Genomic DNA, 23,541 nt, shown 5'->3' with positions numbered 1-23,541 from the left:
ATACATTATATCTTTTCACTTCACAAACAGTGTGTGATGTGAGCCGGATGTGCTGCCTTTTTCAAAGAAAGAAAGAAAGAAAGAAAGAAAGAAAGAGAGAGGTCACGTTTGTTTTAGTCCCTACAATATTTTATGTGCTAAAACAAAAACACAACCATTCTAATAATAATGTCATAGTTTAAACGATTCATCATTTTTAGATTTGCTTTATTTTTCCACTGCCAACATTAAGTGTGATATGAGACATTTCAAGATCAGCGTGGCTTCTGTCCCTTCGCTGAGGACCCCCCACCCTTCTGTTTGTTTGTGTCACAAACGCACGCATGGCATTGGTGATTTGTGGGACTTCTTAAGAGTCTTTCATTCACCTCTTCAAATAGGATGTAGCAAACTAACCACTTCCTGCTTAAAGGCGAACAAACCTCAAGGAGAAGCGGGGAACTTTGCAAGGCAACCTCCTGGGATGCCGTAATAATAACAACACATAACTTTCAAGGACATCTGCACCAACTGAAGTTCGACCTGTAATCATAAAACTATTTTACAACTGTTACATCTTCCCCAGAGTAATGATAATAAAAAAAAAGCTCTATCGTCTCCCTACAAAGACAACATCACCTTAAGGGGCATGTGCATGTTTTATTAATTAACCCGATCACTAGAAATTTAATTAAAAGGTCTCGCACCGTAGCAAATTTCTGACCTTCGTAACACCAAAATGAGACGCTCTGCATGATTTATGATTCAAAACTAGAAAGAAAGAAGAAGAAAAGCAAACCAATACAAGGGCTGTGTTGCAGGAGACCTTGACCTGTGTGTCAAGAGAGGAGAAAACTGCATGGAGAAGCCGCTACATTTCCCATCCACCTGTGGCTGTGAACAATAGTCAGCGCTGTTTGCTCTTACCTACCCGGACCTTCAGTCTCCAGTGAGTCGGACGAAGACCGAGCCGGTGTAGCAGCACAGAGACGCATTGTTTACAGACTTTTCCTCCCCCTTCATCCCTTCCTCTTTTTTTTTTTTCTTTTTTTTTATAAATGAAAGACCCTGGGACTCGACACTGGGTGCCAGGTGACCCGAGCGGCTCTGAGCCTACGTGTGTCCACCCTCTCCGCCCCCTCGCCGCTCCTCGGGGATCAGTCTCGGTGGATAATTGGAGGTGGAAATGCTACACCGCCATCATGAGTTGGCGGGTTTATCTGCTGGGCACTTTGACTTGTGAAGCGGCAATCCAGGAATAATGCGTGTTCTCTTTTTTTTTCTACATCCAGCCCACCTGCTTTACCCCCACCTACTGAGGTGCCGCTTGTTTCAGGGAGGATGGGGGTGGCCAAGTCATTAAAAAAAAAAAAGAGAGAAAAAAAATTCTGTTCGCCATTCCTGTGCGTCTCAAGCAGGTTTCTCCCAGTCGACATGGAGCCTCCACAGAGAAAACTTCCTTTCCTCGTCCTCCTGCTGCATCTCCTGTCCGCCAGCTGCGTCTCCAATCCAAAAACTACAGGTACATGAAAAAAAAGAAGCAAAACCAACATGTGAGGCTATTTGTTACTTAGATGTAAGTTGGATGTAACATAAAGTATATTTAATTCTTTTATTTTTCACACCTTCTTTTCCAGTCTCCTGGTGTGTCATCTCAGATGCCGAGCAGCAGAAGTGCATGGATTTGTCCGGGAACGCCACAGCGCGAAACATCAGAGGGACCCTGCAATGTGTCCGCGGCCTGAACACCAGAGACTGCATGGACAAAATCAAGGTAGGATGAGTCATGAGAAAGAATAGCTTATTTTTGTTCAAAATATTTATCTTTGCCCACACGAGCTCATGAAAACAAGTGCATTTTTTCCACATGTTGATAAGCAGCAGAATTTCAAAGCATGAATGTGTTTGTTTCTGTTTTTGTTTTTTTTGGGCAGAACGGGACAGCAGATGCAGCCTCCATGTCTGCCGATGACATCTACGCTGCCGGCCTCTGTTACGGTCTTGAGCTGGCTGCAGGAGAGTCCTACAACGGAATGGGTAGGTCACAGCAACGCACTCGTTCTAAGATCTGCGGCACGTTATTAATCAAATACAACGTTGCTGCTGCCTTTCTCCTCACAAAACCACCTTCCAGACGGCGTCAGCTACTACGTGGTGGCGATGGCGCGCCGCTCCTCCTCCGACCTGTCCCTGCTGGAGATGCACGAGCGAAGCTCTTGCCATCCCGGCATACGCACCACCGTCGGGTGGACGGTTCCTATTGGCTACCTGGTCAACACCTCCCAGATCAGCGTGGGGGAGCAATGCAATTTCCCCAAAGGTAAGTCAAGGTGGGACGGTGTGTGTGGTTGAAGAAGGTGTGTGTGTGTGTGTGTGTGTGTGTGTGTGTGTGTGAGGGAGGTTTGTGGGAAGGTGCAGAGGGCTGAAGCAGTGGTGTGGAATGGAGAGTGAAGGGAAAGAGAGGACGAGGTAGGTGAGGGAGGAAATGGTATATATTTATATCTGAGGTGGTGGAATTTGTGTGTGTGTGTGTGTGTGTGTGTGTGTGTGTGTGTGTGTGTGTGTGTGTGTGTGTGTGTGTGTTTTGTCTTGGAACTAATTAAACACCTGCAAAAGTTGCATTGACAATTTCTCAATAAAAAAAAAAAAAAATCTAATTAATAAGTGCCGAAGTCTAGAGAGAAGCTGCAGCTGCAAAGACCAACACAAAACGAGGCTCGAGCTTTCAGAAAATAATAAAAAAGTATAGTCTAGAGAACTGAGTGGGTTTATTTGGTAAAAGTGGCTGAATGGCATCAGGGGAAACTTAATGTACTTCTTCCTACTCCCTTTTGAGCATATTTAAGTTCCTGGATATTTGTTTTCTTGAGAATTAGGCTTGTATTTTTTTTCTTTTGATTTGTGTGTTTTTATGCTAGAATAAAGAATTTCAAAAATAATCACATCGGCAAACTCTTCATTGACTGTAAGGTCAAAATGTGAAAAAAAAGAAACCCAGAAATCGGAAATGATGAATAATAGCTGTTTGTTTTAATTGCTAAGGACTAATTAATGCATTTGTTCTCAGCTATTCAGCTTAATATCGTTAAAGCTCCTGCATTATTTAATAAGTCACTTCATGGAGCAATTGAAAAACATACTCGGCACCGAGAACTAGACCCCTCTCATTCACTTTGTCTTTTCTCACCAGCCGTTGGCAACTTCTTCGGCTACAGCTGTGTCCCGGGCGTGAAGGACCCGCAGCACGACCCCCGAGGCAACAACCCCAAGAACCTGTGCGAGGCCTGCATCGGCGACGATAACGACCGCCACATCTGCGCCAACAGCCACCGGGAGCGGCACTACGGCGAGGCGGGAGCGCTGAGGTCAGTGCGCGAGGCGGCGGTGAGACTGACGGAGGGACCCGCGCTTCATAAAATACCTGGAGCAGCCAGCGCAGCAGGGACCTGGAGTCAAGTCCCGCATGCTGTCATCTACGTCTAACATTAGTGCGATAATGACAGATAATGACTCAGTCCGTGCGTGTTCTCACTCCACCATGACAGTGACGAATGAAACGGCCTTCGGCTTGTGACTAAGTGCTTTGAAGGTGGGAATAAAACTCCTGTGAAGGAATTTTCCAGCGCAACAATAAGTGGCAGAGAGAATTTAATTGTCGTCACAGCAGTTTGATTCTTTGACTAACAACTTCCCTGTGTGCTGCTTCTTGTCACTTCTTTGTCGCTTCTTGTTTTTATCACTGTGTGTGTGTGTTTGTGTGTGTTTAGATGTGTTGCAGAGAACCTCGGAGATGTGGCCTTCATCAAACACACAACAGTCTTTGACAATTTAGATGGTAAGGGTTTTTGTTTTGTTGAAAAGTCTTCACTGCTGGTCACATGATGATGATCATATCTAAAAATTTGGAGCGATTAAAAACATTATTTTTTTTTAAAGAAGCCACTGGCGGTGGCTGCTAGTCTCTGTCCCTGACACCGGGTGTCACTGTTTCCTCATAGATTCTCACGGGTTTTTACGTGCCAGGTGAACTCCCACTGGCCACTTAATCAGGCACAGCTTTCTAATGAAGTGGCCGGTGTGCGTTCAGAGACGCTATTCTGCAGACCTCGGTTGTAACCTCTCTGCAGTCTCCAACCAGTCTGCCCAATCTGACCTTTGAGCCCTGACATCAGCAGGGTATTTTCCTTCCATTCACTGGGACCACTCTCTGTGGAGATGGTCGTGATGTGAGGAAAATCCCAGCAGATCAGCAGCAGTTAGTGAAACACTAAGACCTGCAGCCCATCTGGCACCAGCAACCACGTTCAACGCGTTCAAAGTCACTTCAGTCCTCTTCTCCTCCCTGCTGTGATGCTCACTTTGAACTTCAGCAAATCGTCTTCACTACGTCTACATGCCTAAATGCACTGAATTGCTGCCGCCCAGCAATTAGCGACTTTCTTTAACGAATAATCCAAATTCTACCTGATAAAGTGGCCGATAAGTTATCATAAATGTGTCATAAATGAGACGCTAAAGACACCAATCATAATCATTAAAACAAGGTGTTATCTGGACAAGGAGGTAAATCTTTAAACAGAAATAAGGAAGAGAAGAGAAATTCTGTCTTGCACAGAAATGCCCCAATTCTCTGCTGGTCTGCTCCTCCGCTCTGGGCAACATCTTAAAATTAATGGTGATCATTATCGCAGTCACGCTACGCAGACTGCGCCGGTGCAGCCGAGCGGGAGCCGTTTGACACCGGCTCCACAAACAGTGTACCTACCTAACGAAGCATGCGTCCTCATATGGTTCAAAAAATGTCCGGACTCACTCACCAATTAAGGCAGGTCCAGAAAACACAGAAGGTCTGGGCCGGCGTGGCTGCAAGCTGCTGCGGCTTCATCCTCTAATTATTATTTGAGTGTTTTGCTGAGTTCTTACGACAAGCAGTAGGTCACGTCTTCCAGATGGCAAACCAGAATGATGAATACTAAGATTTTAGTTTTAAAACTGACACTTAAATCCACCAGAAAATGGGTTAATTTTGTGTGTTCCTGTTTAATTCAAAGCTTGCATTCAGCTTCAAATCAGCCTAAACTGCACTTGCTTGCCTCTGTGCTGCTCAGGTAAGAACATGGAGTCCTGGGCCCTGGACCTGGAGGTGGAGGACCTGAAGCTGCTGTGTCCGGACGGAAGCGAGGCCGGCCTGGACGAGTACGAGCGGTGTCACCTGGCCGCCGTCCCCGCCAATGGCGTGGCGGTGCGCATGGAGGACAAGTGTCGCGTCTGGAAGTACCTGGAGCGTCTCCAGGTCGGTGTGCACTGCTGCATCAGGTGCACCGTCTGTGTGCATGTTACTGATTGGACTGCGTGCTTCGCGTCTCTGCGTGGGAAACTGCTAGCATGACTGACACATTCTGCATTGACGCCTTGGCACCACTTGCATAAACCCAAACAGCCTTGAGACTCACACACACATACACACTAGAGTGCACTAATGTACGCCTCTGCTGTGAGTCGACGCTGTCACATGCTCTTCCAACAGACTGCATTCGGAAACGCCACCGGGGGCTTCAGCATGTTTAGCTCGGCAGGCTACGGCGAAGCCGACGTGCTATTTAGCGACTCCACCCACCACCTGCAGAGAGTCCTGGGCAGCTACACCACCTGGCTGGGCCCCACTTACATCACCGCGCTGCAAGCCTTCGAGTGTGAGGGTAAGAGAGAGTGAAAGAGGTAGAGAGAGAGAGAGTGTGTGCGCTTAGTTGCTGACTCAAGGAGAGCGTAAGTTTGAAGCATAATTTGTTTTGTGTCAGGTTCCTCCGAGCCACCAGAGGGCAGCCAAGTTTTTATTTTTGAGTGGAAGTCAAGGGTTATTGTCTTTTCAACATTGTTCTGTAGCGACAAAAACTGTTTGCTTTCCTTCTCAGTGTCTATTTTAACGTCAATGCTCAACTTGGAACACCTGTGGTAAACCTTGACTTCACCAAAAATAAACACTGCCACCTGGTGGCTCGAAGGAACCTCACACTAAACACATTTGTGTGTCCGCTGTCGCTGCTCTCATTGTTGGGTTTTGTTCCCCATTTACAGGCTTCTGCTGATGGAACAGAGGGGAGAAGACATCCAAGCACGACCAGCCCGTCCCTCCGTCTTTCCCTCCCCACCCCGTATCCCTGTGTCTCCTTGTCTCCTCGACCCTTCTTTGTTTGCTTTTTTTATACTCCTGGCATTTTTATTATTTTTTGGGGGGGGGGGGGGGGGGGTTCTCATCACTCCGTCCTCATCCTGCTGCAACCTGGTGCTCTCTCCTCTGGCTGGCAGGGTAGGACGCTGCTAAGAGGGGCTAATCAGCTCAGGCAAAACTTGAAATAAAATCAGTCAGTGAAAAGCTTGGCTCGGCTTTTAAAAGGACACTAAGCAGGAACACAACAGAGGCAGGGAAAGGAGACAATGAAACAGAATAAAAGAGTGCAGGTGAGTGAGTCTTCATCAGCTCACGGATAGCTTTTAAAGATACCATATTCAAAAGAATGTCATAAAAAAAAGTCAATGTTGATAACAAAAAGCCCAGCGGTTACTTCTTTCCTAAGACCACCTTGTTTGTGTCCTCTTCCAAACATGAGGAAGGTCCAACAAAACATCAGTTTGAGCAGGATGCTAAAACCCAGCATGCTAGCAGGAGGTCGTAAACAGAGGGCTAAATATATAGTTTTATAGAGATTGTTGATTTTAGAATTTTGGAGCGACTGTTAGTTTGAAACTGCTCCGCTGTTCTCTGGGACAACAAATAAATAAATATCAGAAAACAACTGACAATTCTAATTAAAGAGAGAAAAATGTGTGACATTTCTCCAGAACCTCGTATTGATTTCATCACCCTGTTTGTTTGTCGGTGTTCTTTTTAGAGCCTCTCCACCACCCGCCCACACACTCCGCCTCCCTCCTCCCCCAACAGAGGCCGTCTCTGGCACCGAACCACTGGTGCTGTTAATGCCGAGCTTAACGAGTCTCACTTCGTGTTTGTTTGCGAGTGTGCGTGTGTGCGTTTCCGTGAGTGACTGCACAGTTTTTTTTTCCCACCCCTGCAGCCAATTATTGCTCTAATTGGAAGTCTGGCATTCTACACTTTTAGCCTGTCACTTAGAGAAAGGTGTGCGCGTGTACATTTTTCGGACCCATGTGGAGGCGTGTTACCAGAATCGCCTGCTTTTTCCCAGGGCTTTTCTGTGGCTTCGACTTTGGATCACTGCTCTCCCACTGGACCGGACAATGCTAGCTCACGGCATATTGTTACACTGTACATTCAGGAGGAACTCGATTCGTACTCCGAGTTGCCTCCAGTGAGCCCAGAGGACCTTAAAAACCTAAAAATCCTCCTAAAACTGAAACTCCTCTGCAAACTACTCGGCCTGTCTTGCTTTAATACATGAAGAATTTGTGGACTGTTAGGTTCTTATTTTTTAATTTACTGCATTTAATCTTTGGGACTGCTGCGAAGTAGTGAGAGAGGATGATAAAGATAGATTGGTGATTATCGCAGGAATTAGTACAGGAAGTTTAATGTTTTCACGAGGGAAGCAATTCTGACTGTATTTTTTTGACATTGTTCTAAGAGCTGGAATTAAAACAATCACGTGACCTACAGACTTCTGTGCCGCAAAATGCACAACAGAGTGTGATTCTCTACCCTTGGCATCTACGTCTGTTTTTGTTACACACACTGCGCACTACTGAGCTCAGCGATCGACTGACAAGCAGGATAAAGTTCACCCAGTTAAACCTCCTGCACCAGAGGAATATTGTTTTTTTTGCACTGAGCTTGAAATTTAATCACACTTCATAGAGAAAAAAAAAAAACATTCACAGTATAAGATGAAAAGTGACACTATCCCAGAGACAGAGAGGTGATATTTTGTGGGGGGAAATATCTGCTGCGCCAATTTGGATCCAGTTTGGGCCACTGGTGCTGCTCAACTCGTGTCAACACTTCCCCCATGTGCTGCTTCCTCTTTCTAATGCAACCAATTAAAGCCACGATGATAAAGAAAAATAATCCTCCCCTCGCAGCTCTGGGATGTATCTGCGTGGAAATGAAACTCGCTCGATAGCATCGCTCTTTAGCTGCATCTCGCAGTCTCGCACTGCTTCTCACACTGGTACGCGCACTGCTGCTCTCTGACACAAACACACACACACACACACTCACCTCCAAAACAGGCTTGATCGCTCAAATCTTATTCAACCATTGTTGTTTTTTTTTTAAATCAGTCTCTGAAACAGCAGAAACTGCGCAGGGTTCCAGCCAAGATCGATACTCAGGCAAACATACTTACAAAACCAGCCGACAAAGAGATATCATCTGTTTAGCTATTAATTAAAAAGCTGTTTTTATACTGACACCTCCTTTGATTGTACTGGGTGTTGGATGGAAACCACTGATACTGGTGGTAACAAATCAGGTTGGTCCGCTTTGACCATAGAAACGGAATAAATAATTTTCCAATCACATTGCAATTGCGTTTCCCTCCCTTTCCTCCCCAAACTCTTTCAATGGGCTTTCTACCAGACTGATACAAGAGATAATAATAAATCAAAAGGATTTTGGAAATGTTCCATCTGGTGGTGCCAAGTTCGCCACTGGAGAAGACAAAGGGAGAGAATAACTGTAATTAAAGACATGGGAAAAGTAGAGCTCTCTCTCGCTCTCTCGCGAACACACACACACACACACACACACACACACACACACCTGAATACCATGTGCCCACTCAGAGAGGATCACCTCCCAGGTAGAACAGGTGAATTAGGGACAAACCATCATCATGGGTGGTCTCCCCAGCATACACAAAAAAAGCATTGGCTTGGACTGCATTTGCAGCTATAATCCTGTGTGTGTGTGTGTGTGTGTGTGTGTGGATGATGGAGGAGAGCCATTTAGAAGAGAGCAGATAGTGAAGATTGAACCGCACTGCAGCACACTCCCGCAATCACTCTCGATCTCTGGCCGGCTCCGTGTGATCGTTTCTCGCCGAGGTCTCAGCAGAAAACAAAGGAGACGAGGAGCCTTCACGAAGGCAAAGCCCCACTCAAGGCCCTGTGGCGAGGGTGCGGTAATCATTTCACAACACCATCTTTGCGCCGGTGTAAACAGCTAAAATCAAATTACAGAAACGCGGAGGAAAGATTAAGAAACAAAGTAAATGAAGCCGGGGTTGTACATTCGGACTCCCACAGTTTGACAGGAGCCTAATGAACTCATAAAGCCGGAGAGAATTGGAAATAAAACGGAAATAATGAAGTACAGGGAAATAACGGCCGGGATATTTTACACTTAAAGCCATAATCTCTGAAATAAAAACCAGACCACAAGTGCAAAGACTTAAACGGAGGTAGAAAATGAGCAACAAAACTCTGCGTAATGGCGCCGTAATGGCCGGCGCTCGCTGGGCTCCACAGCCACCATCGTTTTCGCACACTCACTGTCAATCCATCTTGACGGCAAATGGCTCTGAATCAGTCACACCAAGCAGCAAATGTAGGCTACAAACCATTGCCAATGACCATTTCCACTGTAACGTGTTCGGTTGGCGGGCACAGTAATCTAATTATTTTTTGTTGTACTTCTACTTCATCATCATATTGCACTGTCCACAATAAGTGCTTTTCTATTACTGCCAAATGCAAGCTGCTGCTTGCATTTGGCAGTAATTTGATTTTTGTTTTGCTGGTCCTTACACTTGCACTTATCCACTGAAGACATTTCCTGTTTCATCGAGCAAGATTTGAATCGCTGCCACCTCAAGTCTCAGTGCACTGAGACATCCAGGACTAGGGGTGTCCCAATGTACCACGACCCAATATGCTTTCCTACCACTAGAGGCCACTAAATCTCACCCACTAGGCCTTTAAAAGGTTGTAAATTCTGGACTTCCTCCGTCGTCGTTGTTGTGGGATGAAAAATGTCCCGCCTGTTTGCGGGGCGTCTTTATCTCACTTGGGCACGGGTGACGGCACAATATGACCGGCAGGTTGCGAGGCGCGAGGTGGGAGGAGAGGAGCGGGCTGACAGTGATGGAGGGCGGCAACAGGGGAGAGTGACAGCTAATCCATCAGAGGCGTTACTCTCCTTATTTAATTACCACCCATCCTTAGCACTCCCGATAACCCCGGTGCGTGCGCGTCAACGCGGTGAGAGTGGATGCGAGCTATTTGCACACACCAGGTGTGTGCTCGTGTGTGTGTGTGTGTGTGTGTGCGCGCCGTATGGGAGTCCGAACACAGGCCCTGGCACCGGTTCCTTGTGTGCTTTTAGTGCAGTGGACCCTTAAATCCCACCTCTTTCCTCCCTACCTCCATCGCTGCCCTCCACGGCCAACCTCTCCTCCCTCCATCTCTGGTTCCCACTCCATCCTCCTCTTCCTCCTCCTCCTCCTCCTCCTCCGCCTCCTCCTTGGATCTCTCTCCCACAGTCCATTCTGCCTCCTGGGCCCGGAGCTGATAAGGAACACGCGCTATGATTAGACGGCAGTGACACCGGGGCTTATCGCTCTGCTTCCCAGATCACTTACACAATGACAGCCAAGTGACCAAAGACACACACACACAGACACGTGCACGCACACACACACGTACATAGACTGCATGTCAACTGACTAGATGTTTTTTTTTTTTTAAGCGCTTGGTTCGGCTGACGGCGCCCGTCGTCTCCGCGATGACGCACCCGTCCAGGTGAAAGATGAGCTGCAAGGTGTTTGAGTGCGAAGCTGTGTGTGCACATATGTGTGTGTGTGCCAACAGATGCGGTTTGCTGCGCCGCAGCGTGATGGATAGCACGCCGCTAGATGGCGCTCTCTCCTCAGGCAGCAGTGTCAGCGCTGGAGACCACGGGGGATCCCAGTGTCATACTCGTTTCTCATCACCACTCCTGCATCCTTCACTCCTCACCCATCTCACTCCTCCTCCGCTGTCGTCGCCTTAAGCTGCCTTCCTCCTCTCCTCTGCCTCCTCCTGCGTCATTTTATCTCCATTCTCCTCTTAAGCTGCCTCTCCTTTTCCACTTTCCCTTCATCCTTTCCTTCTCTACGCTCTGTCCATTGTCTCCCCCCAAACTCCCACTTTTCTCTCGCCCCTCTCCCTCCTCCTCTCCTGCATCACTTACGTTCTCATGTCCTCAAATTTTCCTCCCAGCCCTCGTTTCCAGCTCGCCTCCACCTCCACCGCCGTCCTTACCTTGCTTTTGTTTCTGCTTCCTCCCCCTCTCCTTCCTTCTTCTCTCCTCCCCAATTTTCCCCCTCCATGGGACAGTTGCTCTTTAATGTTGTTAGGACATGCTCTCATTAATAACCTGCACTTCCAGAGTCCTCGCTCGTGAAGCGTGAACCTCCTCGCTCGCTTTCGGGGACAAATAGAGGGTGTTTCGCTCTCTGCGTGCGTGCGTGTTGGCGCACGTGTGGGAGTACAAAAAGAGTGTGAACACGTCGGGGTGGATGAGATGAGTGAAAGAAGGCATGTGTCACTTCTCTCACGGTTTTATGGTGCTGGATCAGCTTGCAGTCTGCTGGTCTGCTCTGGTTTTATGAAGGCGGGTGCGTGGAGCCGTGCCAGACGTCCTTGAGTCTCAACCTGGAACTTTGCCTTCGGGTATCCCATGGCCCCACACTCATTATTGCCGTACGTGGGCACGCGCGTGGGCGCGCGTGCACACACACACACACAAACGCACGCACACACACACACACACACACACACACACACACACACACACACACACACACACACACACACACACACACACCGAAAAACAGCCCACATCTCACAGAGTTATTGTCTTGCAAGCCAACACCCACCTACTGTTAGAAGCTCAGGTGTGTGTGTGTGTGTGTGTGTGTGTGTGCGCGTGTCCACTGTCTCATAAGGTCGTGCGAGCAGGCACGCCAGATGGAGCCGTTGCCAAATGTGTTGGACGTATCTCACCTTTCCATCTGCTAAAGAGTAAATAAGAACGTGTTTGTAAAAGGGGGAGGCGACTCTCGGAAGGTGAACGGACAAACCTGTCTATTATGTTCACAAGGGATTGTTAAAATTTGTCGACATATTTTTTTTTTTTTTTACCCGGAGAAACAGCTAAAATCCTCTTCTTGAGCCGAAGGGTAACATTTGCCACATGTAGCAAACACGACACTGACTGCGTCACTAACTTAACTCCAGTTACGACAAAAAAATGAAAACTGCTGTCTACGCTTCATTGTTTGGTCCTGAACTTCATTGGTTCTGAAATCTATGAAAAGCAAATAAAATGCCTGAGTAGAGGCTGGCAAGATGGATGAACAAGATTGCAAATGAGTGAGTTTAAATCTGAGCAGCTGACGCAGCTGCTGCTTCCCTGAAACCTTGTTAGCTCCAGCGCTAAACGTTATTAGCCTTCGTTAGCGGACCTCATTGTTTGGGGCTGTTTGAAGCGTCTCATTTAAACCTTAAAGCTGAGATAATTGCAACTTACGTCCGAGGAGGGATGTTGGCAAAAAGTTAGTGGAAGATTGTGTCCGAGTGTGTGTGTGTGTGTGTGTGTGTGTGTGCGTGCGTGCTCAGCTTGTGTGTGTATTAGATTTATGCTGCTTGCGCCACCTCTATCTTTTCCTGAGCTCCATAACGAGCCAACAGGTGTACGAGCCAGCAGGCAGGACGCTGACTGATGCAGTGCTAATGCTCTCTTCCTCTCACTCTCTCCCTCTCTCTCTCTTCCACACACACACACACACACACACACACACACAGGTGTAATGTATTGTACAATAAGTGTTGGCCAACCTCAGCAGTACACTCCGTTTTGGCAGAGAAGCAGAAACCAAAAGGAGGAGGAGGAGGATGAATGAAGGTGATTAAATAGTCTAGTTAGTCCACAGAGTGGTTGAGAACATTAAGGGCTGGGCCATTCATCAGTATCACGCGCGCGCACACGCACACACACACAATAAACAACACACAACACACGCACACACACACACACACACACACAGTAAATGTGCGCACGCATCCATTGATATTGATTGCACGAGTTAAAATGTCTCTGCTTTAGTGCATTCGCACACTGTAACGCTGCACACAATTGCAACAGACTCCCTTATGCACACACACAGACACACAGACACACACACACACACACACACACACACACTTATCACTTACATGGCCTGCCATAGGTGTGAGCGCTGGCTCATTAAAACTCTTCAAACTCCCCCCCTCTCCCCGCACCTTCTCCCCACCCGTCTTATCCCTCATAAGAAGGACAGGGTTTGCAAAGACAAAACAGAAAAAAAAGAGAGGAAAGAAAAAAAATATCTGTGTGGATTAGGAAGCGAAACCTGCCGTCAAGCGAGGGAGGGGGAGGGGGAGGGGGGGCAGATGGATTGTGGTAGAAAAAGCAGACAAAGTGAGGGAGGAAGGAGAAGGATTTTTACAAATGGGATGAGGAATCAGACGAAAGGGTGGAAAGAACAAACAGTTGGGGAAGCGGAGGATAAGCAGATGGGGTGCGAACGGCGCAGGGAACAAACCAGGGGGGAGTTGCAGGGGAGAGGCAGGAACGGTTGGGAAGGAGAAATAAAGGACAAGGAGATGAGTTTAAAAGAGGAATATGGGCAAAAAAAGGACGACTGAGTGAGATCCCTCAGAAATACAAGTGTGAATGTTCACACAGAGATCTTAAATCTTTTTTAGTCAGACTCACTGTTGCAGGAAGTGGCTGCTTTGGCCGGGGTTTTAACTCTGATCAAACAGGAAGTGACTGCCAGCTTGGAAACAATCAGAAGTGGCACTCTCCTCTCTGGCTTTTGGGGTTTGGCTTAATTAAACCCTGTCTCACACCTGTTGTTACCAACTAGCTAACCTGCCAGTCAAGAAATCTGATTGGCCCGCTTGACTGTGATAGACAGACATTTCGTCCAATCACTCCGTCGAGACTATAGGTAACTTTTTTTAATGCAAAAAACAGGGATACCATTTTTTTTTACATTTTATTTATTTTGATGTGTTTTTTTTTTTTTTTGAAATTCGATTTTGCATGTGTGCAATATGAAGTTTGTTATTGTATAACATCAAGCTTTGCTTGATCCATATTCAGTGTTGAAGCAAAACCTGTCTGGGTCCATATAAAAAGGTTCACTGTTCTATTCTGGGGGAGGATTTTTTTTCCCAATAATTATCAACGTTGGCACCGCGACTTTGTCCGAGTTTTATATTGTGGCCCCAGTGTGTTTGAGCTTGACACCCCTGGTTTAAAAGATGCGTGGAATAAACCCACTGGGAGGATGACAGACAGACAGAAGGTTCGACCGATCCACCTTCCAAGTTTGGTTTGAAAGAATCTCCTTTTTCCAAATGGAATCGTCAGATGAGGAGGCATTTTGTCAGAGATTTGTAAGGAGGGAAATGGCCTGGGAGCTAATGCAGACGAGACAAGGACGTCCTCAGGAAGAGGAAGCGCTGGAGGGCGGGTGATGAGCGACCCCCCCCACCCACCACCACCAACCCTCTCCGCTCGCGACAATTCCCAAATATGAAGTCCCTTGTTATCAGTGTTTAGTTTTAATCTGCAGCTCAACAGTCTTTTTCATTACGGGGGGATAATGCCAGCCATTACCTCTTCATAGGCGGCGATATTATGATGGATGCCTTCCAATCAACCCCGGCATTAATACGATCAGCGCGGACATTAGCACAATCAGTCAGCGCGCCGTCGATAATAATTCATGATTGTTGCGATTTAGTCCCAACACCGCGACAGCTGGAGCGGCGTTTAAGGACCATTAGCTACAGAACGACGGAGCCGGGGAGGCGGAGGGGGGAGGGTGGGGAGAGTGAAATTGGAAAAAAAAAATATAGGAAGTGAGGAAATGGTGGTGAAGCAGCGGAGAGGACGGGGAGGAGGGGAAATGAGAGCGCGTTCGCTGCTTTAATGTGATTCATTCGAGCAGGTGTGAATAATCTGGTGGAATCTCAGGTGGATCCTGGAAGACGGCGGCGCCTTAAAAAGGAAGCTTGGCGAGACAAATCGGCGAAAGGTTAGCAGACTCCAGAACGGGTGATGAAATGACAAGGGGAAAAAAAATAAATAATCAAGAACGACGGCAAAGTGTCGCGTAAAGTTTTTGGACCCGAAATCTGTGGCTGCAAGCGAAGTCAGACGTTGTCGCGTCGGGCGCGAACACACCTCCAATTACATGATTCTGCTTTTGCAGCGACGGCTCACCCTCTCTTGTTGCTCGGCAGCGGGTTCGCGAGGTAACGGGAAGTTCCATGTGCTCCGACGGTGGTGTTAAAGGTGCTTTTCTCGCTCGTTTAGTGTTCTGCTCAGAGGCCCGGAGTGGAATCTTTGTCCTGCCCTCGTTTTTGCGTTGAGTTGAACTGATTCAGCCGGGAAACCCCACGACTCGTGCCTCATGGAAAATGAATATGGCCTTAATGGTTGACGGAGCGCTGCTGCCGTGGTCCCACAGGTGCCGCCGCTTGACATCTGGCGATACTGACGCCTATAGGAAACGATTGGCCTCTTTTTTTACTCGGCTTTGACGGCGCGGAAGGAACCTCGGCGTTCATTTATTTATGCTCTGTAATCAATGTGTTGCCCGTCTGAACACCAGACTGAACAAGAGTCACGTCAAGCGTTGACTGAATAAAAATAAAATTGCTCTCTTTTGTCTCTGCATTAATGTAATTTCCCTCCTCCAGAAATCGCATTGACTAACAGGGAGAAAGTTCCTGCCTGGTCCCTTTGCTCGGCCTCCAACTCTTTACGACCTCTGCTATTCTAAACACACTGGCTGTGAGTTGTAGCTGCTGCTGCTGCTGCTGTATGGGCTGTTGCCGTGAAGCCAGGTGTGTTCTCGCAAGATGGCTGCAGGCAAACCAAGGCGACATACGGTCCGTTTCATTGCACCTCAGAAGTCAGATTTTCCAACTTCTCGACCTTTTGCGTCATTGGAAACACACCCTCCAGTCGCAGTTTTGGGTCAAAAGGTTGGAACCTTGTCAAACACAATGTGGTTTCCAATATGGCAAATCATTCATTAGCCATTTTGCTTTCGAGGGTGGAAATGTTGCTTGTACGAAGTGGATTTTTGATTTTGAGTGGTAATAGCCATTTTTTTTTTTTTTTTAAAGGTATTGACATTCGTATCTATTCTTTTGCCCAGATTCTGTGCTCTCTGTGCAGCAGCCGGACTGGATGGCGGCGGCTTGATGTCCCGCAGATACACGGAAAAACAAAGCAACCTTTGCCAAAATGCGCCTGTGAGTCAGTGCGCGAGAGACGTCACTGGCTCGAGATCTGAGGCCTCTGCAGTGATCAGTTTAATCTGCGTGAGCTCTTTGGCAAGCGCTCCGGGGCAGTGGACATGCAGATAGAAAGGAAAAGTTCAACAAGAATTTGGGCCCGTTTTCAACCGCACACGGCGGACGATAAGTTGGCCAATCGGTACCGTTAAAGTCTGTTTCCTGTCTAATCTACAATTACAAATGTGTACCGTCCTCACAATTAGTGGTTAGGCATGTAAACACAGAGATAGTGATTACAACAAGGCTCCATGTTAAAGTGCAGCTCTGAGGGCCCAGACTCTTAGATCATCACACAACACAATTGCTTCGCTAAAGCAACACTGGACTCTGTTTCCCTGACAAGCCAGTGAACTGCTGTTCAGTCCAGGAGGAAAAACATGTGTGTGTGCCTCAGAACCATGGATGTATTATACAAATTGGATACAAGACTGGCAATATAGCGGCGCTGTGATTCTTTTTTCCAGTGGCTACTCGAGGTACTGCAGCCAAAAACCCCATGCAGCCTAAAAAGCATTTCCCATAGACTGCAATAGAAAAATAAACCTCCCACCTGAACCATGGTCCATAATAAATCTTTCCATTGTAAAACTTTAAGTCCAGCACTTTCAATGTCTCTAAAAAGAAAAGATAAAGGCTAGAATATGCGCAGAAAAGAGTTTTAGACTGCCAGCGTGATGTCATGGCGCTGTACGTGTGGCTCGTTCTGATTGGCTGATGTTTTTTGGTGTGTCACATGAGTTACAGAGGCATGACGGAAAGTGACATCACTGCGCATGTTGCATAATGTTCAAGTCACCCGGAAGCCAAAAACGTTTTTTCGAGATATGCGTCGGGTGAGCAACTCCATTGAAATGAATGGGCCGCCATGACAAAGCACGCGGTTGCAGCAGCAGGGCGCCAAACAAGCTCCTGACAAGCGTCGCCGCCCCTGACACACGGAGTGTGTTCCCTGCGAGAAATGGGGCAGAATGAACTACAGGGGTGGAGAAGGTGTAGGAGGGGGCGGTGTTGGAAGCTATCTGGCACAAGTGGCATGAATATTAAACTGGAGCCGCGCCACGAGAAGGAGCAGAGCGGTGTTGCTCGCACACTGGCCGCCGACGGTTACACGGTACGGCGGAGCGCCGCTTTATGAATATTACACACCTCTCCGTGTTGAAAGCCTTCTATCTGCGACGGCGGCGGCGAGCTGCTCCACAGCTGTCAGGCCGGCGCTGGAGAGCAGGAGCAGCGGTGGGCGAGGGAGGCAAGGGGCCCAACGGCAAACGGGTGTTTGGGTTTGTCTGACGGCAGTGGTGGAGGAAGGGGGGTCAGTCAGGGTGGAGTGGTTTCTGGGTGCAGCTTGTCATCATCATCATCGTCATCACACAGCTGCAGAGGGGAAGAAGAGCTGCACAGGACACACACACACACACGTGCGCACTCTAGCGACATAGGCCATTTCCGGATGTTCATGAATATGTCACACGCTTTCAACTCGGAGGGCGTGTGTGATTATTAGGTCACTGGTCTGTGCCACGCAGATGACATTTGCAGACGCTAGCAGATGTGCGCGACCGACGCCGCGTCAGCCGCAGTGCGCCCTGGGCGGGGATTATAAATGGGACAGGCAACTGTGCGGCTCGCTGCGCTGCAGCAGCCGTTCACATACATTTACACGGAGCTAATTTATCCCCCTACGCTTCCCACCATTATGCTTCGTATCCGCCGTGATTAAATTTCCCAGAAACGTTGAGCGTCCCTCCCTGCACATCGAGAGCCGCGTTTGTGCTGCTGCACAAAAAAAGCGACTGGATAATGTACATTTATTTCACACTTCTATTGATGTGAATAGTTAAAATAAAACAGCAGCACTGCGGCATTGCAGTTGGTGCGACATGAAGTTTGAAATCACACTAACAATTGTGGGCAATTGGAGAGAAAACGTCATGTGGCGCGAGCATGCTAGCTAGCTAACGCAAGCCCATGCACACGCTGTGAATATAGGCAATATAGGAAGGCCTGAAATGTTCAATTTTAGTGCTACACAAGAGAGTCACCTTGTTTTTGTCCCTTTCCAAAGTATTAGTTCTAGCAGAGAGATTAAACAGAGCATTTTTCCAGGAGGCAATTTTTTTCTTTCTGTGGAGATCTTCATTTTTCATTTTTTGTTTGATATTTAATTACGCGGCCACTGCGACGGGATGTTACCGTCAAAACACCAAGTGCGTGCGACTGCCACAGACTCAACTGATAAACACAGAGTGCGACTTGATTTTCACGAAATGTGTTTTGCTGTAAACATGACACATGGTTAGCCGCTGGAATGCAACTCAGCCGGAGCGTGCAGATCTAAGCAGGAGCGGAGACAGTGACGTTTAATTATCGATCGTGACATGTGGTTTGTCCGAGTCACCGCCGGAGCTAATGGCTGTTTTAGAGACGCACGGCAAACAGTATTTTTGAAAAGCAGAGGAAACATCGTGTCTCTTAAACATCCAATTTTTAGGCCAGAGAGAGCCCATTATTATTATTTTTTTACCGTCCCTTTTATCATCAACATAATACGCTAATGTATAATTCAAAACTTGACACTGGGAAGGCAACAATTACATAAACAGTCCCATTGACATGGAGCCCCAGCTGTAAACCCGACCGCTAACTTCTGACCTTAAAAATACAACATTTCTTCCCAACTTAATGAGGTTCCTAAGCAGCGCTCTCACAAGAGTCTTTTTTTCTTCTTCCTCCAGCGCTGCACACGTCCCCATGTGCCTGTAAGGAAAAAAACAACAACACACCTCTAATTTGCTCCCTGCTCCTTGCCGCCTCTCCTCCGCGATCTCGGAAGGCAGCCGGCTGCGAGAAGCGGTGGCTCGGCTCTATTAAAACCAGGTCTCATCTGCCGTCTACTCCAGTGTAAATACACTCGCCGTGTTGGCGCGGCGCCGCCGTCTCTCCTTGAGTGCTTCGACCCGCCGTCCTCGCCGCTCTGGCGCGGCGGCATATATTAGGATCTTCAAGGCTGAGGATCCTTGAACCGTTATGAAGTGCACCTTCAGTGCTTCCAGGGCGTTTATCCAGCCGAGCGCTGAATCAAACGGCGCAGGTGAGAATGTATTTATATGGTGAAGCTGTTTAGGATTTTCTGTGCTCTATTACAGTTATTTAATTATTTTTTGAGTTCATTCAATATAGGGAGAAGGAGAAAAAAAACAAGCCTTAAAAAGCACTGGTGTACTTGCAAAAGCATGTTGCACTGAAGTTGTTAAAGCCGGCGAGCAGGCTCCATGCAGATATTTCCAATTTCCCAAACATCTGCGTGTAAGTGTAAGTGCTCGTTAGTAATAAGAGGTTCCCCGGCAGTTGAAAGAGCTGATTTTACAAGCAGGTGTTCACAAGAGGGAGGCTTTGACCAAAAGAACCGAGAAAGAATGAAAAGCAAAACACCTTTAAGTTCCGAAATAAAGAGCATAAGAAGCTCTCGGGTGTGGAGTGAGGAGTGTGGCTGCAATTCAATTCAGAGGTCAAAGGCCAGCGCAGAGAGAGGCTCTGCGTCCTTGGCGAGAACGTGACAAACACGCGAGCGACCGCCCTCTGATTTCCACACGTGTTCATATTGAAAAAGAAGCCCACTTGGCGCCATCGTCCGTATAAATGTATGTGCTAATGTTATTATCTGGCATCACTTCCCCCTTAATCTCCTCCATCACCCGAGCAAATTATGCCGTCATGTTGAACTGAAGGGTGCGAGCGCCTTCGGAGAGGTTGGGACTAATCTTGTTTTATTAGAGGACATAAATCGCCGAGGTCTCCGGCTGCTCCCGGACTCCTTCCCCACAGTTTTAAGGTTAAGGGCCGCCCATAAATAAAGCAGGACACCGCGTTAAGTTTCTGATCAGCGCGCGGATTACGACGAGGAGCCCCGCGACTGCTGGAATGTGTCACGTTGCGTAAATTCCTGCTTTAATTGGCGGCGATTATTGGCTAATTAGTCGGCCGCGTCTAACCTGAGCTCGGTGAAGACGTCGCCCCTAAAACTCAACCGTAAAGTTGTGAGGAAAAGCGAGAAGCGGCCCCCGAGTGAGTGAGCGGGTTGCCCAATGACCGAGAGGTTGGCGGTTCAAATCCCGCTCCATCCCAGTCGGTCGTTGTGTCCTTGGGCAAGACACCGAACCCTAAATTGCTCCCGGCGGGGCTGGCAGCGCCTTGCATGGCAGCAGCCACCCATTGGTGTGTGAGTGTGTGAGTGGATGGGTGAATGAGAGGCCATTGTGAAGTGCTGGAAAGCACAATATTGTCAATAAATGCAGTCCATTTACCATTTACCAATTCACTCTGTCGAATAAGGAAACACACTCAGGTTCTCTCAATGTCTTATACACAGGAGCAGCCATGCACGTGCACACACACACACACACACACACACACACATTACCTCCACCTCCCTCCTCCTACCTATTTCAGCCGAGAGGTTTGCGCTGATGTGTTTGGAGTTGTGCCTCCCTCGCCGCCGCATCGACTCGGCGGTAACAGGCAACAAACGCTGCAAACCTTCACACTCGAGACGCCGATCGACCGTCAGGCTCGGGCGGACGGAAAACCTATAAAAAGGGAGAGAAACAGTAACAGGCGGCCTTTGCTTTGAACAGGCTGGCTCAAGAACACACACACACACACACACACGGGCCAATTTTTGCATCCTTCAGGATGTGACAATCACTGGGACACATGGGATGATGATGTTGGTGATGATGATGATGACTCCTCCCCTTGTGGATGTTTGGGACAACCTTTGCTGGCCGTCCCTTAGCGTGTGGTTGCTGCTGCTGCTGCTGCTGCAGGGGCCGATCTAGCCAGAGGGCAGCAAAACATCCACCGAGGCCCCTTGATGGATGGGCCACGCTTTGGCTGGCTCTGAGTGCAGTGTGTGTGTGTGTGTGTGTGTGTGTGTGTGAGAGGCTAAGGTATAAGCATAAAAACACTATGCGTGTGTGTGTGTGTGTGTGTGTGTGTGTGTGTGAGAGGTAATGGAGGGAGGAGGTCTGGCAGTGATCGGAAGGCTTGCTTTAACCTTGACCTGTTGGCAGGCCCACGTGTAAGCCTGTGTGTGTGTGTGTGTGTGTGTGTGTGTGTGTGTGTGTGTGTGTGTGTGTGTGTGTGTAAGCGAGAGGCGGAGTTTTAAAGGCCAGAGGATAGTCCAACCTTGGCACAGAACAGGCTGGACTCAGTCCAGCTCCATCTCCCACCCACCTCCACCCCCCCACCCCCTCCCACCTCACCTCGGGCCCCTCCCCCCTCCTAAATCTTCCACCGGACTCTAAATAGACGGTGGCACACGCTCCACTTAATAACCTCATCAAATTTCGTTACACCCCAAAATATCCCCTCCCCGAATATATCCCTCCGCAGAGCGCTCTCACCTCCCAGCGGCACTACCCCGAGTCACCTGTTGATGGCACCATTGAGCTTCTGTTTCCTGCGGCTCCGCTATCTCCCGTCATCAGCAGGGAGATAAAGGCAATAAAAGCCGCCACACGCTCCCTCCCCCTCCTCTCTCCCCCCCCCCTCCCAAAAATCAGTTTCCTACCTCCCCTCATTGCCTTCACCTACCCACCCACCTGCACCCCCCCGCCCCCCCCTCTCTCAGTGATGGATGTGCTCGCCTGCAAAACTACTTATGAAACGCTTAACAATAATAATGTTGTTATTTCTCATTCACTGTTCCGCTGAGTTTCCATTTAGTCTCTCTAGTCGAAGCGGAAGGTAGATGATAAAAAAGCCCCCCGACACCGCCCCCCTCACTCTCTCTCTCTCTCACACACACACACACACACACACACACACACACACACACACACACACACACACACACACTTGTCACACAGTGCCATCTAACTTATATAAATGGCCCAAACATGCAAGACAGAGTTGGAATATAGATTCTGAGAGGGAAACATTGAGAGATTAAGCTCAGAGGGGAGAAAAGGGGGCTGGATGAGGTGCAGAGACCCCCATCACACGGAGAGTATGGGTCAGAATTATTGGTTAAATCTATAGTGAATGGCCATAGTCGTATTTGTTTTATGTCATCTACCCACACATAACAAAATGCTAAAAAAAATGTTTTGGTTGTATATAAGAAAAAGTTAGTTCACCAGTTGGCATGTATTGATTTCCATCCAACCGCCTGGCTTCAGAGCCATCGCCTACCAAAAAGAAGAAGAAGAGGAAGAAGAAGAAGAAGAAGAGGAAGAAGAAGAAGAGGAAGAAGGAGAAATATATATAAATATATGATGATTCTGTCGTTATTCAGAATTATGCTGCACTACTGAGTATCAGAGAGTGTTTTGTCTGCTGCAATTATATAGATCCGGCCTGGCAGTGGGCGTGTATGCATTATTAATAACTCGGTATTACGGCGCTCTGTCGCAGTAACCGGCAAAGTTGTGCCGTGCGGAGAGGAAATCAGATCTGACAAATATCTTGTTTGTCACCGGGGCGAGGCGAGGCGAGGCGAAGCGCTCGGCGCCGACTAATAAAAGACAGAGAGAGCGAGCGGGCTTTCTTTCCAAACAGGCAATTTTCTTCTTGCCTTAACCCTTACCCTGACCCCCCCTCCCCCCTCTCGCTAACCTCAACCCTGTCCAATACCACGGACAAAGAGCACATATTTCATTTGTTCAATCATTGTCGCTGACGTTATGGCCATTGGCTGCGCTGTCAGGCGTGACCACGGTATATACTGGCTAACCCCCGGGTCCCTGCAAACACGGCGGTGGCGGCGGCGGCGGCGGCTCCTCAGCCTCCCACGGTGATAGCCGACCCAGGAAAATGGGTGCGCAGCCTCGCTGTGATCATTCCAAAAGCCATCCTGCCTAACAGCTCTGGGCTTTATGGCTCCGCTGCTCCTGATGATTCACACTGGGTCGTACGGTGCAAGCGCAGCTACACGGACGGACAGATTCACGGCTGCACACACACACACACACACACACACACACACACACACACACACACGCACACACAGAGGCAGGCAAGGCCCGTGCATGAATGCAATGGCAAACAAGGTACATGCGAGCACAGGGAATAAAAGGTGAACAAACACCAATTATAAACAGCAGGGAGATGCTGGTGCGTGCAAGCAGACAGTCCCTGGTTTGCAGCGTTTTCTGCGTTTAATGGGACCAATTCCCTTCCGGATGATTCTTGAAAACTAAGTTGTACGCGGCCCAACGATCCGAACATGCTGCCGGAATATTTTGC

At 48.2% G+C, this 23,541-nt stretch overlaps 1 protein-coding gene and 1 long non-coding RNA gene across 3 annotated transcripts; one reads left to right on the top strand and one right to left on the bottom strand.

Moving 5' to 3' along the window:
• Positions 1–994: 994 nt before the first annotated feature.
• LOC142883122 (uncharacterized) lies at positions 995–18,252 on the bottom strand. 2 transcript variants are annotated; one of them, XR_012925994.1, is made up of 3 exons: positions 11,490–12,193; positions 1,605–1,734; positions 995–1,495 (listed from the first exon to the last, which is right to left on the bottom strand). It is a non-coding gene; the product is annotated as an uncharacterized LOC142883122 (long non-coding RNA). The 2 variants fall into 2 exon arrangements; XR_012925993.1 differs by lacking the exon at positions 11,490–12,193 and adding an exon at positions 17,443–18,252 and having other exon boundaries at positions 998–1,495.
• On the top strand, positions 1,404–7,768 carry otomp (otolith matrix protein). Its single transcript, XM_076017762.1, has 9 exons — positions 1,404–1,501; positions 1,617–1,753; positions 1,914–2,016; positions 2,114–2,299; positions 3,170–3,344; positions 3,747–3,814; positions 5,088–5,272; positions 5,507–5,678; positions 6,055–7,768. The coding sequence occupies exons 1-9, from the start codon at positions 1,414–1,416 to the stop codon at positions 6,063–6,065; spliced, it is 1,125 nt and encodes a 374-aa protein (XP_075873877.1). The 5' UTR covers positions 1,404–1,413; the 3' UTR covers positions 6,066–7,768.
• Positions 18,253–23,541: the final 5,289 nt, after the last annotated feature.

The sequence above is a fragment of the Nelusetta ayraudi genome, unplaced genomic scaffold, assembly GCF_046127955.1.
Source record: "Nelusetta ayraudi isolate G7.1 ecotype Tasmania unplaced genomic scaffold, CSIRO-AGI_Nayr_v1 ptg000007l, whole genome shotgun sequence".
Taxonomy (NCBI): Eukaryota; Metazoa; Chordata; class Actinopteri; order Tetraodontiformes; family Monacanthidae; genus Nelusetta; species Nelusetta ayraudi.
This window is presented reverse-complemented; position numbering and strand designations above follow the sequence as displayed.

Bases quoted from the DNA above. Each gene is read 5' to 3' on its own strand.
- otomp (XM_076017762.1), top strand. From the start codon at position 1,414: ATGGAGCCTCCACAGAGAAAACTTCCTTTCCTCGTCCTCCTGCTGCAT. The intron at 1,754-1,913 runs GTAGGATGAGTC...TTTTTTGGGCAG, and splicing joins ACTGCATGGACAAAATCAAG to AACGGGACAGCAGATGCAGC. The intron at 3,345-3,746 runs GTCAGTGCGCGA...GTGTGTGTTTAG, and splicing joins GGCGAGGCGGGAGCGCTGAG to ATGTGTTGCAGAGAACCTCG.